General features: G+C 40.1%; 1 protein-coding gene across 6 annotated transcripts in view; it reads left to right on the forward strand.

The window, feature by feature from the left end:
- The window catches only part of MYO1D (myosin ID), a 348576-nt gene that overhangs the window by 197374 nt on the left and 137504 nt on the right, over positions 1-13698 (forward strand). For all 6 annotated transcript variants that reach the window (XM_004267185.4, XM_033423458.2, XM_033423459.2 and 3 more), the window contains exon 20: positions 10684-10797. In XM_004267185.4, coding sequence (XP_004267233.1) covers positions 10684-10797 — 114 coding nt within the window. The remainder of the gene's footprint in view (positions 1-10683; positions 10798-13698) is intronic.

Here is a 13698-nt window from a genome sequence, read left to right on the forward strand (position 1 = left end):
AGTTCAGCACATGCATGTGAGGAAACCACCCAAGGCTTGGGAAAGAACCACGCAGAGAATTCGAGGTAACAATGCCCAGTGCTCACACAGGGTTGCAAGTAGTGCCTGTCCCCACAGCCAGATTGGAAAAACCTCATGATTCATGGGACATTGGGTAGAAACCTGACAAGAATCTTGGCCTCAGTGGTGGGGCATAATTAGCCCTGAGTAAACACTGCCCTAATCCCACCCAACGAATCACCAGAAGAACCAAACTGTTTCCAAGTAATCTAACAGTGTCCCAGAACAAAGCCCTCAAATATTTATAGGAATACAAAATATCCAGCACTCAGAAGATGAAATTAGAGTGCATGGCATCCAATCAAAAATTACCAGGCAGGGCTTCCCTGGTGGCACAGTGGTTGAGAATCTGCCTGTCAATGCAGGGGACACGGGTTCAAGCCCTGGTCTGGGAATATCCCACGTGCCACGGAGCGACTGGGCCCGTGAGCCACAACTACTGAGCCTGTGCATCTGGAGCCTGTGCTCCGCAACAAGAGAGGCCACGACAGTGAGAGGCCTGTGCACGGCGATGAAGAGTGGCCCCCGCTCGCCGCAACTAGAGAAAGCCCTCGCACAGAAACGAAGACCCGACACAGCCAAAAATATAAATAAATAAATGAATTAATTTTAAAAAAAAAATTACCAGGCATACAAAAACAGCAGGAAACTATAACCTAAAATGAGAAGAAAAATCAATCAAACTGATCCAGAACTGACACAGATTATAGAATTAACAGACAAGGTCATTAAAACAATTGTTTTAATAAAATATGGGTATTTTATGAATAGAAATGAAAAATATAGTGTCTGAGGTTTAAAAAAAATACGCTTGATGGAGTTAACAGTTTAGACATATGCAGAAGAAGAGTAAACTTGAAGATATAGCAATGAATGAAATACAGAATGAAATACATGGACTTCCCTGGTGGCCCAGTGGTTAAGACTCCGTGCTTCACGGCAGAATGAAATACACAGGGTTGGGGGGCGGGGAGAGATGCTTCCCCGAAAGAACAGAATATTAGGATGCCATGAGCCAACTTCAGGTGGCCTAATATAAGTGCATGTGGAGTCTCTGTAAGAGAGAAGAGGAGGGAAAATTTTTTAATATTTGAAAAAATAATGGCTGAAATTTTTTCACATTTGATGAAAACTATAAACTCATCAACAGACATCAAACACAAAAAAACCTGAAGAAAACTACGCCAAGGCACAACATGACAAAAGTGCTTAAAACCAGTGATAAAGAGAAAAGAGACCGAGGAAAAAGATGAGGATACATCAGAATTTTTGTCAGAAACAATGCAAGTGAGAAGACAGTGGAGCACCAACTTTAAAATTTTTTTCTAGAAAGAAAAGAAAAACAAACCTGTCAACCTAGAATTCTGTATCTAGCAAAGGGTATCTTCCAGAAACCAAAGTGAAATAAAGACTTTTTTAGACATGTCTGAAGGTATGCACTCATGGGAAGTGTTAAAGGGAGTCCTTCAGGCAGAAGGAAATGTGGACATACCCCAAAGAATGAAGAGCAAGGGAAATGGTAGCTACGTGGGTAAATACCTACAACTTTTATTATCGTTTAAATCTCTTTAAAATATAATTGACTGTACTGCAGTGTTCATAGCAGCATTCTTCACAGTAGTTAAAGGTGGAAATAACCCAAATGTCCATCAACAGAAGAATGGGTAAAGAATATGTGTGTCCATTCAGTGGAATACTGTTCAGCCATAAAAAAAAAAAAAAAAGGAATGAAATACATGCTACAGTGTGGATGAACCTTGAAGATACTATCTAAGTTATTAGACACAAAAAGACAAACCTTGTGTGATTCCACTTGCATGAAATATCTAGAACAGTCAAATTAATAGAAACAGAAAGTAGAATGGTGGTTCCCAGGGGCTGGGGGGAGGGAGAAATGGGGAATTATTATTTCATGGGTATTAGCGTTCAAATATTCTATGGAAAAAAGATCAACTCAATACAATACAGACTTTTTAACAAAATAGAGAGCAGCTTGTTTTAAACTTAGAATGAACTACATGTCTCCAAGAAAAGCTTGCTGGCAGTAGCTTGGGCTGGTTACCAAAGTGTAGAGTCTAATTCTGCACTCCTAGATCCAGAAACTCTATTTTATAAGTATACCTAGAGCTGATCAGACAACCAAGAAATGACTTTTGCTAACCAGATTCACACACCCACACAACACAGTATAAGCCATAATGCCAGTTTTTGAATTTGACAAAGGAAGGTACCATTTTAGTGAATTCATTTAGTGAATTTATCTACTATCTAGGATACCTTCCTTTCTAGTATCAAGATATCTGGGAAGTCAAATTAGTCATCAGAACAACTGATCAGAGGGAGTTGGATGGTTTTGAGAATTACATCATCTGCTATAGAAAAGCCTGGCATCTCTGATTCTGTCTTTCTACTGATAGCAATTTGATGTCTGACAGTATGTCTCTCCCTGGGTCCTACTGCATAAAAACTGAAAACTTTTTAGTCATGCTTCTGTGTTTCTAAGTTCCATCCAAAATAATACAGTGTATTTCTTCACATTATAGCTTAGATAATGTCATCTTTGGAAACTTTTCCATCCCCAAGGATGTACCGAGGGAAACGATATGATTTTACTAAAGCCCTCTTCTTTATGCTTTGGTTCTTTTCGAAACAGCCACTTTCCATTAACTACAATTATAAAATGTCCTTTAAGGTGGGAGACCTGGTAAATAGTTAGTTGCACCCATAATGTGTCCTCTCCTGGTCTGACTCCAGGGAAACTTTATCTCTGGCCCCCTGTGGAGTTGATGAAACCTACAGACAGATCCCTGGAAGTGTTCAGGCAAGAGCAAGTGACAGGGATTTTTCTCTGGTTGAGGGTTTTAGCTTGGGTAATAGGAGACATCAGATGAGATCTTATCTAATACTGAGTCTGTGATCTAGTTTTTCTTTTACATTATGAGTTTAAGAGGAACAAAGATTGTGTCCCTATGCCAGAACTACTTTAAGTAAGTCTGAATTTACAAATTCACGTGTGTACGTAAGACATTTGTCTTTGCCGCTTTGACTGAGCTGAGTTATGCAACTCAAAGGAAAAGTCCTTCGTTACATCAATGTCCTTCCCACTCATTTGATTCATGCTTTAAGGATGATTTGAGTTGCTAAACCTCAAGGTAAAGTCTTACGACCTGTTCCCTTTAGAAATTACATTTCTACGTTAAAAAGAATGAATTGTTTCTAAACAGTGCTTCAGTGTAACTGCTGCTTTTAGGTTTTTGTTTGTTGATTTCCAGATTAACTCATGGACACATCCTAAGAAGGGCTATACCCTCCACTTTACCACCGTGCCTATTGTTTTTTTGAATCTTGTGTGACCTTGTGAAATTATGCAACAAGTTTTGTTTTTTTCATTTTCTTTTGCAACACACTCATATTTCTCAGTGTGATTTCACAAAAGCTGAGGAGCCCTACTTTTACTTGTCATTCAGATTCCATTTTAGATGTTCTCTGTTTTCTGTACTCTAAGATGGATACAAATGACTAGTGTTCTCCCAGAGGGTTTTCACAAACCAATGTTCCATTGAATATGAATTTGTTTTTTTAAGAGTTCCACAACTAAATGTATTTGGGAAAGGCTGGGTTAAACAGTTAAACATGCTTTTTAAGTGCAGAATTCTATAAGCCTTTGATGTATCCGTGGGATCTGAACACCACTGGTGGGCGCGGGGTGGGGGGGGGGGGAAGGGGGAGGGGACGAGGTTTGCAGTTCCTCAAACCGCTTGACTTGGAAACCTGTCTCTCACAAAGCATCGCACAAGGCTAGGGTTGTGCAAAACAACTCAGAAAAACGCTGATGTAGAAGCTCTGCAACCACCTTGTTTCAACTCTTATGACAAGTGCCAGTTCTCTTTTATGGCAAAAACCGTTGCTATGTGAAGTAAATAATTACTACCAAGACTGGCTATTACTTTACCACATATACTCTGTTTTTCTCTTAATTACAGATACCATTTTTGTCAAGTTGAAGACTGGAAAATATGCTCTGTGTAAAGGAATGTTTAGAAAATGGACTGATTTCTAAAACTATGAGGCAAAGGGGAGAAGACAATAAAATTCAAACTAAAACTTGAAGTTTAGTTTGCTGTATCCTACCTATAGCAATATATTCCACTATATCCTACCCTACCTATCCTAATTTAGTTAACTGTATCACAACTATACCTTCTAGTCTACTAAGGGGAAGGTTCTTAGTGGGTTCTTTTGTTGTTTTGTTTTGTTTTGTTTTGCTTTCCTTTTCCTTTCAGTCACTGAGACACGTGACATGGTAGTCATTCAGAAATTTTCAGTGCTTGGTATCTTGATTTAAATATTACCCAAATCTAAAACTGAACCGTCCTAATCAGCAAGTTGTTAACAACTTATTTACAAAAATATCCTGTGGTTAATTCTGTCTGTTAGGAAAAGATTTACCTGCAAATGTGGGCATTCTCTGACTCTCTAACCAAGTAGCACTCTGCAGTACCACACACGTACATTTTCTCCCAAACCCATTATCCAGGTTTGTTTTCTTCATGTGAAATTATATTTATATTTATTTGTATTATGTTTTTATTTCTATGAAATTACTTTCAGTTTTTAGTTTCTTATCTATCTCAACTCCCATCTACCAGTCTCAGACTCCTATTGTAACAGAGGACTTCATGTCATTCCTTCGTATGTCATCAGCAGTTTTTAAAGTGCTTGAAAATGCACATTGTAAACTTTGGGGAAAAAAATTATCAAATTACTTAACTTGAGTAAATGCTTACCAGTGTAACTTTTTTTCAATTAATAGGAGTCAGGTGCTGGATTTCAAAATGTAGAAAAAAATAAGCTCAATCCCATCTTTAGATTTCTGGTAATAAAAAGACACATTTCTCAATGAAGTTGTGAGTCTAAAAGAGATCTTAGGGACTTCCCTGGCAGTCCAGTGGTTAGGTCTCCGTGCTGTCACAGCTGAGGGCCTGGGTTCAATCCCTGGTCGGGGAACTAAAATCCCACAAGCCGCACAGGGCAGCCAAAAAAAAAAAAAAAAAAGTTTTTAAATAAAAATAAATAAATAAATAAAAGAGATCTTAGAAGGGTAGCTACTACCAAGCAACGCAGCGTTACAAATACAGACTCGGAACCACTGAGGACAGCTCCTCAGGTCCGTTGGCATTCTGTGTGCAGAGTCTTATAGTGATGGCTGGTGGTAAAAGTCTTGCCCTCCAGGGACTTAGACTCTGAAGGGAAAAATTAAATTAATGCATGGAAAAGATACTTTATGAGAGAAAAGAAAATGTACAAGTAAATCTCAATAATTTCAACAAGGAGAATAAAAAATAACAAAACAGTAATCCATGTGCTTATATGGTACATGCCATGTTAGGGAGCTTTTCATGACGGAGACAGCTGACTAATAAAATGGCTGCCAGCCTCAGAAATAAAAAAGTGAGAAGTCCGTGGTTGCTCTTTCTTCAGTGAAGACATGAAGCTTTTCCACGACCCAGCTGGGCAGTGGGGCCTGAAGCTGTTGAGCCACTATGCTTTCACTTGCCACTGGGGAAATGCTTTTCTTACATAATGCATCCTCCGCAGTGTGCTGCAGCCGTCTTCCATCTGTTTTCCAGCCAGACAGTTCCTGTCGTCAACACTGATTGGCTCATGTAGGGAAGAAGACTACTTGAAATTATCCTGTGGGATTAAAAGTGCTCTCAAAGCCTGTTGACTTCTCTGGTGGCGCAGTGGTTAAGAATCTGCCCGCCAATGCAGGGGACACGGGTTCGAGCCCTGGTCCAGGAAGATCTCACATGCTGCAGAGCAGCTAAGCCCGTGCGCCACAACTACTGAGCCTGCGCTCTAGAGCCTGCGAGCCACAACTGCTGAACCTGTGAGCCACAACTGCTGAAGCCTGCGCACCTAGAGCCCATGCTCCACAACAAGAGAAGCCACCGCAATGAGAAACCCACGCACCACAACGAAGAGTAGCCCCCGCTCGCCGCAACTAGAGAAAGCCTGCACGCAGCAACGAAGACCTAATGCAGCCATAAATAAATAAATAAGTAAATTTTAAAAAGAAAGTAAAAACAAGCTTTAAAAAAAAAAAGTACTCTCAAAACCCACTGGTCTGCAAGGATGTACTAAGTCCTACAGGTTGCCCACTTCTGTACTAGGGGGCTGTGAGGTACAAGAAAGTAGGCACCATACGGTCATTACCCTCAAGGAGCTTCCAGGCAGGCTGGAACACAGGAGTACTGTTCATGAAATAGTAAGGCAATAAATAAAAACCTGCCCTGGATATCTGAGATTCTACATTGTTCTTGTTCTGTTCATGCATTTGTTTGTATTGCGTTATAATTTATGTACAGGTAAATGCACAGATCTCAAGTATACAGTTCACTGAGCTTTGACTAGTGCACACGTCTTTGTAAATCACAACCCCATCAAGATACAGAACATTTCCATCACCGGAGAGAGCTCCCTCAGCTCCCTTCCCAGCCAAGCCCCACCACTACCAAAGGCAACCACTGTTCCGATTTCTTTTACCACAAATTAGTTTAGCTGTTTCTTAACCTTCATTTTAAAAAAAAAAGAAATCCTACAGTTGTATGTGAGATTTTTACTTTGTTTTGAAGTGAATTTGTTAGTCTTATTTATGACTATTTTGATAACTTGTTTGTAGCTATTTTATAAGGAAAGCAGCTTTTGGATAGACTTCCAATTTTAAGACAATCTATAACCTTTGATATTGGCTCAGTTAATTAGAGCTCGATTAGTGACGATATAGTCAGTAGATTTATTATCACAAGATTAATAAGTAAAAACATCTTTTGCTAAACATAGCTTCAACTATAAGTTTAAAAAACAGCATTCCACACAGCTATTTTAGCAAGTATACTTTTCATGACAGGCATCCATGGTCTAAAAGTTACAAGTCAGCTGTCCTTAAAATTATTAAAACATTCCAATTATTAAGTGAGAACTTCTGCTTTCTAAGAGACTAAGGATAGATGTAACTGAATTGTCTTGGTTTTATAAGCATCGGCCAACCTTCCTCCCTCTCATTTTCCACAAGCGAAGAGTAATGATGTAGCCAGTGTTCTCCTTTAGCAAAAGCACTTAGACTGGGGCTTCCCTGGTGGCACAGTGGTTGAGAGTCCGCCTGCCGATGGAGGGGACACGGGTTCGTGCCCCGGTCCGGGAAGATCCGACATGCCGCAGAGCAGCTAGGCCCGTGAGCCATGGCCGCTGAGCCTGCACGTCCGGAGCCTGTGCTCCGCAACGGGAGAGGCCACAACAGTGAGAGGCCCGCGTACCGCAAAAAAAAAAAAAAAAAAAGGCACTTAGACTAATAGTTTCTCCTATTCTCAGGTATCCTGCTTTAAAAGTAAAACCTGTGCTTTTTGGTTTCAGGGTCAATTTTTTGTTTCATTCTTAATTCTGCATATATCCTATATATTGATTCTACAGCTGTGTTGTAGAAGTTCAGAAAAAAGCCATGAAAAAAGAGTGAAATAATGTCCTTTGTGGCAACATGAATAGACCTAGAGATTATCATACTAAGTGAAATAAGCCAGACAGAAAGGTAAATACCATATGACATCAGTTGTATATAGAACGTAAAAAACAAAAAAAGATACAAATGAACTTATTTACAAACCGGAAATAACCACAGACATAGATAACAAACTTATGGTTACCAAAGAGGAAAGGGGTGGGAGGGATAAATTAGGAGGTTGGGATTAACGTATACACACTACTATATATAAAGTAGATAACCAGCAAGGACCTACTGTATAGCACAAGGAACTGTACTCAATATTTTGTAATAACCTATAGGGGAAAAGAATCTGAGGGGCTTCCCTAGCAGTGCAGTGGTTAAGATTCCACGCTTCCATTGCAGGGGGCACACGTTCGATTCCTGGTCGGGGAACTAAGATCCCTCATGCAGCACGGCATGGCCAAAATAAATAAATAAATAAAAAGAATCTGAAAAATAATAGATACACATACGTATAACTGAATCACTTTGCTGTACACCTGAAACTAACTCAACATTGTAAATCAACTATACTTCAATTCTAAAAATAATTTTTTAAACTTTTTAATTAAAAAAAATTTTTAAATAGAGAAAAAAGAATGATCATTTTTTTTAATTAATTTATTTTTGGCTGTGTTGGGTCCTCGCCTCTGTGCGAGGGCCCCCCCAACCGCGGCAAGTGGGGGCCACTCCTCATCGTGGTGCGCGGGTCTCCCACCGTCGCGGCCTCTCCCGCTGTGGAGCACAGGCTCCAGACGCGCAGGCTCAGCAGCCGTGGCTCACGGGCCCAGTCGCTCCACGGCATGCGGGATCCTCCCAGAGCAGGGCCCGAACCCGTGTCCCCCACACCGGCAGGCAGACCCCCAACCACTGCGCCACCAGGGAAGCCCAGAATGATCATTTTTTACTAGAGGAATTGAAGAGGTTTTATAATAGAATGAGAAATTGAGCAGTATCTTGACATATACATGGATAAAGAGAAAAAGGAGGGAGTAGAAAATCATAAACAGTTAAGAGAGAGCATGACATGAGGAAACCTGTCAGAAAGGAGCCAGAGCCCTTGAAGAAATATGTAAAGTCAAATAAGTAGAATAGTGGCGGATAGGAAAACTCTTGAAAGTCAGATAAAGGAATCGTGGAATCTGAGTGGCAGGGTACCTTGGAGATCCTTCGACTTCCTGTTTAAAGCCTGTCCCTTCCACCGCACCCACATCAGATGTCTGTTTAGCTTACACTGAATCCTTCCTGTGTGGGCACTTACTGCCTTCTCATATGGTGCATTCTTTTTATGGAGAGTAATAATAATGAGGAAATCATTTATGTTATATGCAATAGGAAGGCACTATCTGTTTTTGAATATTTAATCTTTTTTATTTTGTATGCTACAGCTGTACAGTGTAGTGATTCACAATTATAAAGGTTATACTCCATTTATAGTTATTACAAAATATTGGCTATAGTCCCCATGTTGTACAATATATCCTTGTAGCTTATTTTATACCTCATAGTTTGTACCTCTTATTCCCCTACCCTTATACCACCCCTCCCGTCTCCCACTGGTAACCACTAGTTTGTGCTCTATATCTGTGAGTCTACTTTTTGTTATCTTCGCTAATCTGTTGTGTTTTTTACATTCCACATATAAGTGGTATCACACAGTATTTGTCTCTCTCTGACTTAATTCACTTAACCTAAGTAGATTTAATGTAGAACATGTAGATTCATAAACATGTTTTAGGGAATTTAATCTGAAATATACCTGCCCAGTGCATTAGGAAAGGGACAGAATGAGTTGTTTCAAATAGGCTTTTTTTTTTAACAGCTTTATTGAGATATGATTCACTTAACATACAGTTCACCATTTTAAAGTATGCAGTTTTAGTGTGTTCAGAGCTATATATCCGTCACTACAACCAATTGCTAAACGTTTTCGTTAACCCAAAAAGAAACCCCACACCCCTTAGCTGTCTTCCCCCCAAACCTCCCATCTCCCCCAGCCCTATGAAACCACTAACCTATGCTCTGTTTCTATAGATTTGCTTATTCTGGACATTTCATATAAATGGAATCATACAACATATGGTCCTTTGTGACTCTTTTCTTTTACTTGGTATGTTTTCAGGGTTCATCCATGTTATAGCATGTATCTGTACTTTGTTCTTTTTATTGCCAAATTATATTCCATTGTATGGATACATCACATTTTATTTATTCATTCATCAGTTGATAGGTATTGAGGTTGTTTCTACCTTTTAGCTATTATGATTAAGGCTGCGGTGAACATTCAGGCACAAGATTTTGTGTGGATATGTTTTCAATTCCCCTGTTTATATACTTAGGAGTGGAATGTCTGAGTCACATGGCAATTCTATGTTTAACCATTTAAGGAGCTGCCAGACTATTTTCTAAAGCAACTTCATCATTTTAGACCCCGACCAGTAGCGAGGGTTCCAGTTTCTCCACATCCTGGCCAACATTTGTTACTGTCTTTTTTATTATTGTCATCCTAGTGGGTGTGAGGTGGTACCTCACTGTGGTTCTGATTTACGTTTTCCTGATGGCTAATGATGTCAAGCATCTTTTCATGTTTTTTACAGCCATTTGTATGTCTTCTCTGGAGAAATGTCTCTTCACATTCTTTACCCATTTAAATTTGGGAGGGGGTCTTTTTATTATTGAGTTATATACTCTAGATACAACATATATTCTATTCTTTATATATTCTAGGTAAAAGTTCCTCTTCAGATATATGATTTACAAAATTTTCTCCTCTTCTGTGGGTTGCCTTTTCACTTTCATTATAATGTCTGGGTTACGTGTTTTTAGTTCTTTAATTCTTCTGTGTTTTTCTTGTTTTCCCTGTTAGATGGTAAACTTGTGAAATTTACATTGTAAAATTCCACAAATCTGGAAACACTCCTTTTCCATCTCTGTTGCATCCAGAGAGTGGTCATAGGTGGCGCACATCTATTACAGAATCTGGCTCCACAGCCAGCCACCTCTGCTCCTAGATGCCTCCCTGACAGATCATTTGATTTCATTCTCGGTGATATATTGTGGTTTATTATTTTGTTTTCTTACAGGTGAATCGCTTTAGTAAGGTGGAAGATCGAGCAATTTTTGTCACTGACCGTCACCTGTATAAAATGGACCCCACTAAGCAGTACAAAGTGATGAAGACGATCCCTCTATACAACGTAAGTGTCCTCTGCTTCTCTCTGAATAAAGGATTCTTAACCTGGTGTTCATAGACCACGAGTGGTCACCAGGCTGATCACTAGAACCTCTGGGGCTTTAGGGACTCCGTGAATTCCTGAAATTTTCTGCCAATCTCATGTTTTTTACAAAAGTACGATTTTCTATAAGGAGGATCAACGGTTCCAATAGAATACGAAGGCATTTTTTTTTAACGTGTAGGACTCTGCATTCTATGTGACCTTTATCAGTAATCCTAGTCACTACTTAAATGTTATGACATGAAATGTATTTTCCTATTGATTTTCATAAGCCTTGTTTTTACGTGGAAATGGAATCAGGTAGAGAAGTAGTATGGAATTACTTTGTGAAAACGTTACCTCTCTTTTAAATGTAAAATGTATGCTGTTTCCAGAAGTTATTTTCACCAATATATTTTACTTCTGATCGAAACCCGCTTAGTTATTCACTATCTCCGTGGGGTTTTCAAATTCTGTAATCATTCCTTATTTGAAATATGAAATTTGTGGGTGCCTCCTTGAGTTTCAATTTGAGACTTAAGAAAATTTTTTTATCCTGCTGTATGGGGTCTGCTTTACGAGTGACTGTTTGTTCCGATCTTGAAAAAGATCTTCCTGGACTGCTGGATCTTCCCACGTGTCAGGTGACTTTCCTCTGTCCGCTCGTTCTTAAAGAGGGAGGTCTGGGTTTGTCCAATCATGGGATCTATGAGGAGTATTATTTAAAGATTGTTTTAAATCCTTTTGGCCTCTGCAAAAGGGAATAGGAAACGTATTGTTTTATAGTTTTATTTAGTTAAATCAGGAGTCCTGTTGGCTGTGAGGTTCAATGAAGACAAACTATTCCTGGCTTTGCTCAATAATTTAGAACATCCCTGCAGGCCTGTCACCTGATGGTGAGGCTGAGATTCGTCTCCGTCACCCAGTCCCCCCACCCCACACACACGTGCATACACACCTTTCTCCCTTTCAGTAGGAAGGCGAATGGATTGCAGCTAAGAAGGAGATGATGTTCTAATACATTCTTGATCATATGTAGTCTTCTTAGCAAAGACTTGTAATCTTATATAGCCATCACAGTTTAAGCCTAATAACCCTGCAGTCTCGACGAAGGAGATGAAGGAAGATACAGGAGAAAACCAAATTTTGTCCAAGTCTAATAAAGTGTACTTTATTTCTTTTCCTTTCTATTAAAGGGAAATCAATCAGGCACGTGATACGAGTTCGATAAGTAGTTAACCAGGTCTTTGAACCAAAGTTGTTTTCCCAAACTACCTTCCTTTTTCATGTTGACTGGTGTACATTTAGAGTCACTCTTCCCCTTCATCATCATTATCATCATCAGTGTTATCAATAATATCATATTACACAAAAATTAACCATGTTTTGCCACGGAGCAACTAAGCCCACGCACCACAACTACTGAGCCTGCGCTCTAGAGCCCGTGAGCCACAACTACTGAGCCCGTGTGCCACAACTACTGAAGCCCGTGCGCCTAGAGCCCGTGCTCCACAACAGGAGAAGCCACTGCAATGAGAAGCCCGCTCACCGCAACTAAGAGTAGCTCCTGCTTGCTGGAACTAGAGAAAGCCTGCTCGCAGCAAGACCCAACACAGCCAAAAATAAATAAATTTATTTTTAAAAAAAATTAAAAATGTTTAACACTCGTAAAGGTAAACGATGTCAATAGGATGGATACACACTGTCACAGATGCTGTCGGTACTCTGCCCACCTCCCCTTGTAGTCCCTTACCATTTTTGTACACAACAGCCTAACTTCTGACAGCCAACACCATTGTCAAAAGGCTTCCCTCAGGCTGCCAGAGTCCACAGAGGGCTGGAAATGCCCACCCACCCCCAGCCACCCAAATGACCAGTGGGTGTGGGGTATAAATGCTCCATCCCCACCATTCATCGGTCACAATGATTCTCAGGTGTGTTTAACACCATTTGCTGGAGCTTTTCTGTAGGAATCAGTTGCGCTGCCCGCCGTGTTAGCTGCTTAGTAACGGGACCTACTGGCTGCTTTCCCTTCCTGAGCCACCTCCCCACTCCCTTGCCCGTGTACCTGCACCTCCCGAATCAATTCTGAGGCTCATCAGCCTTTGTCTCGGGACCTGCTTTGGGGAGGAACTACCCTCTTAGGAGGGAGCAGATTGAATGGGGCACAGGACTTCCAGCCGTGTCTACCTATAAAAATGTTGTTCAGTCTGAAGCAAACACAGCCAGATATTGTCTGGATCATAGGGACATGGGTGTTTGTTATTTTATTCTTTATCCTTTTTGTATGAAATGTTTTGAAGTTACAAACAAAGTTTAAGACAAGGAACCTTTAAAAATGATACTGCTAATAGCAGGAATGAAGAAGCTGGGAGGGGATGAAGGAGAAAGATTTCAATCTTAACTAAATTGAGTTTTGGGTATTAGTGAAACTTGTAAGTACATACCCCATAGATCACTGGCGTCTAATATTGTAAAGGAGCGGCGGGTAGCATTCAGCACTTAGGATAAAAATTTAAGAGCGGACAGATGCATGTATAATTGGAGGCTGAAATTATGAGTCTAGAGGGAGAAGGGGCAGCTGATTTGAGAACGTCCATGCTTAAATGGTGGGGAAAAGAGAGTGGCTGAAGGAAATGGAATAAAAAGGAGATCTCTTCTTTCTGGACCTCCATTTTCTCCTCTCCTAATATGCCGAATGAGCTCTAATTTCCCTTCAGTTCCATAAGGTTATGAATTATTCCAGGAAGGAAAAGAACTTTGGGAACACTGTGTTTCAGAATCAAGTTGGAAAGTTTTCAGAAATGAGAGTAATCAGTGGAAACATATAGCTGAGGATCCCACAGTTACTCTTCCCCTTCTGTGCTCTTCATTCCTCCTTCT

The sequence above is a fragment of the Orcinus orca genome, chromosome 19 (assembly GCF_937001465.1).
Source record: "Orcinus orca chromosome 19, mOrcOrc1.1, whole genome shotgun sequence".
Lineage (NCBI taxonomy): Eukaryota > Metazoa > Chordata > Mammalia > Artiodactyla > Delphinidae > Orcinus > Orcinus orca.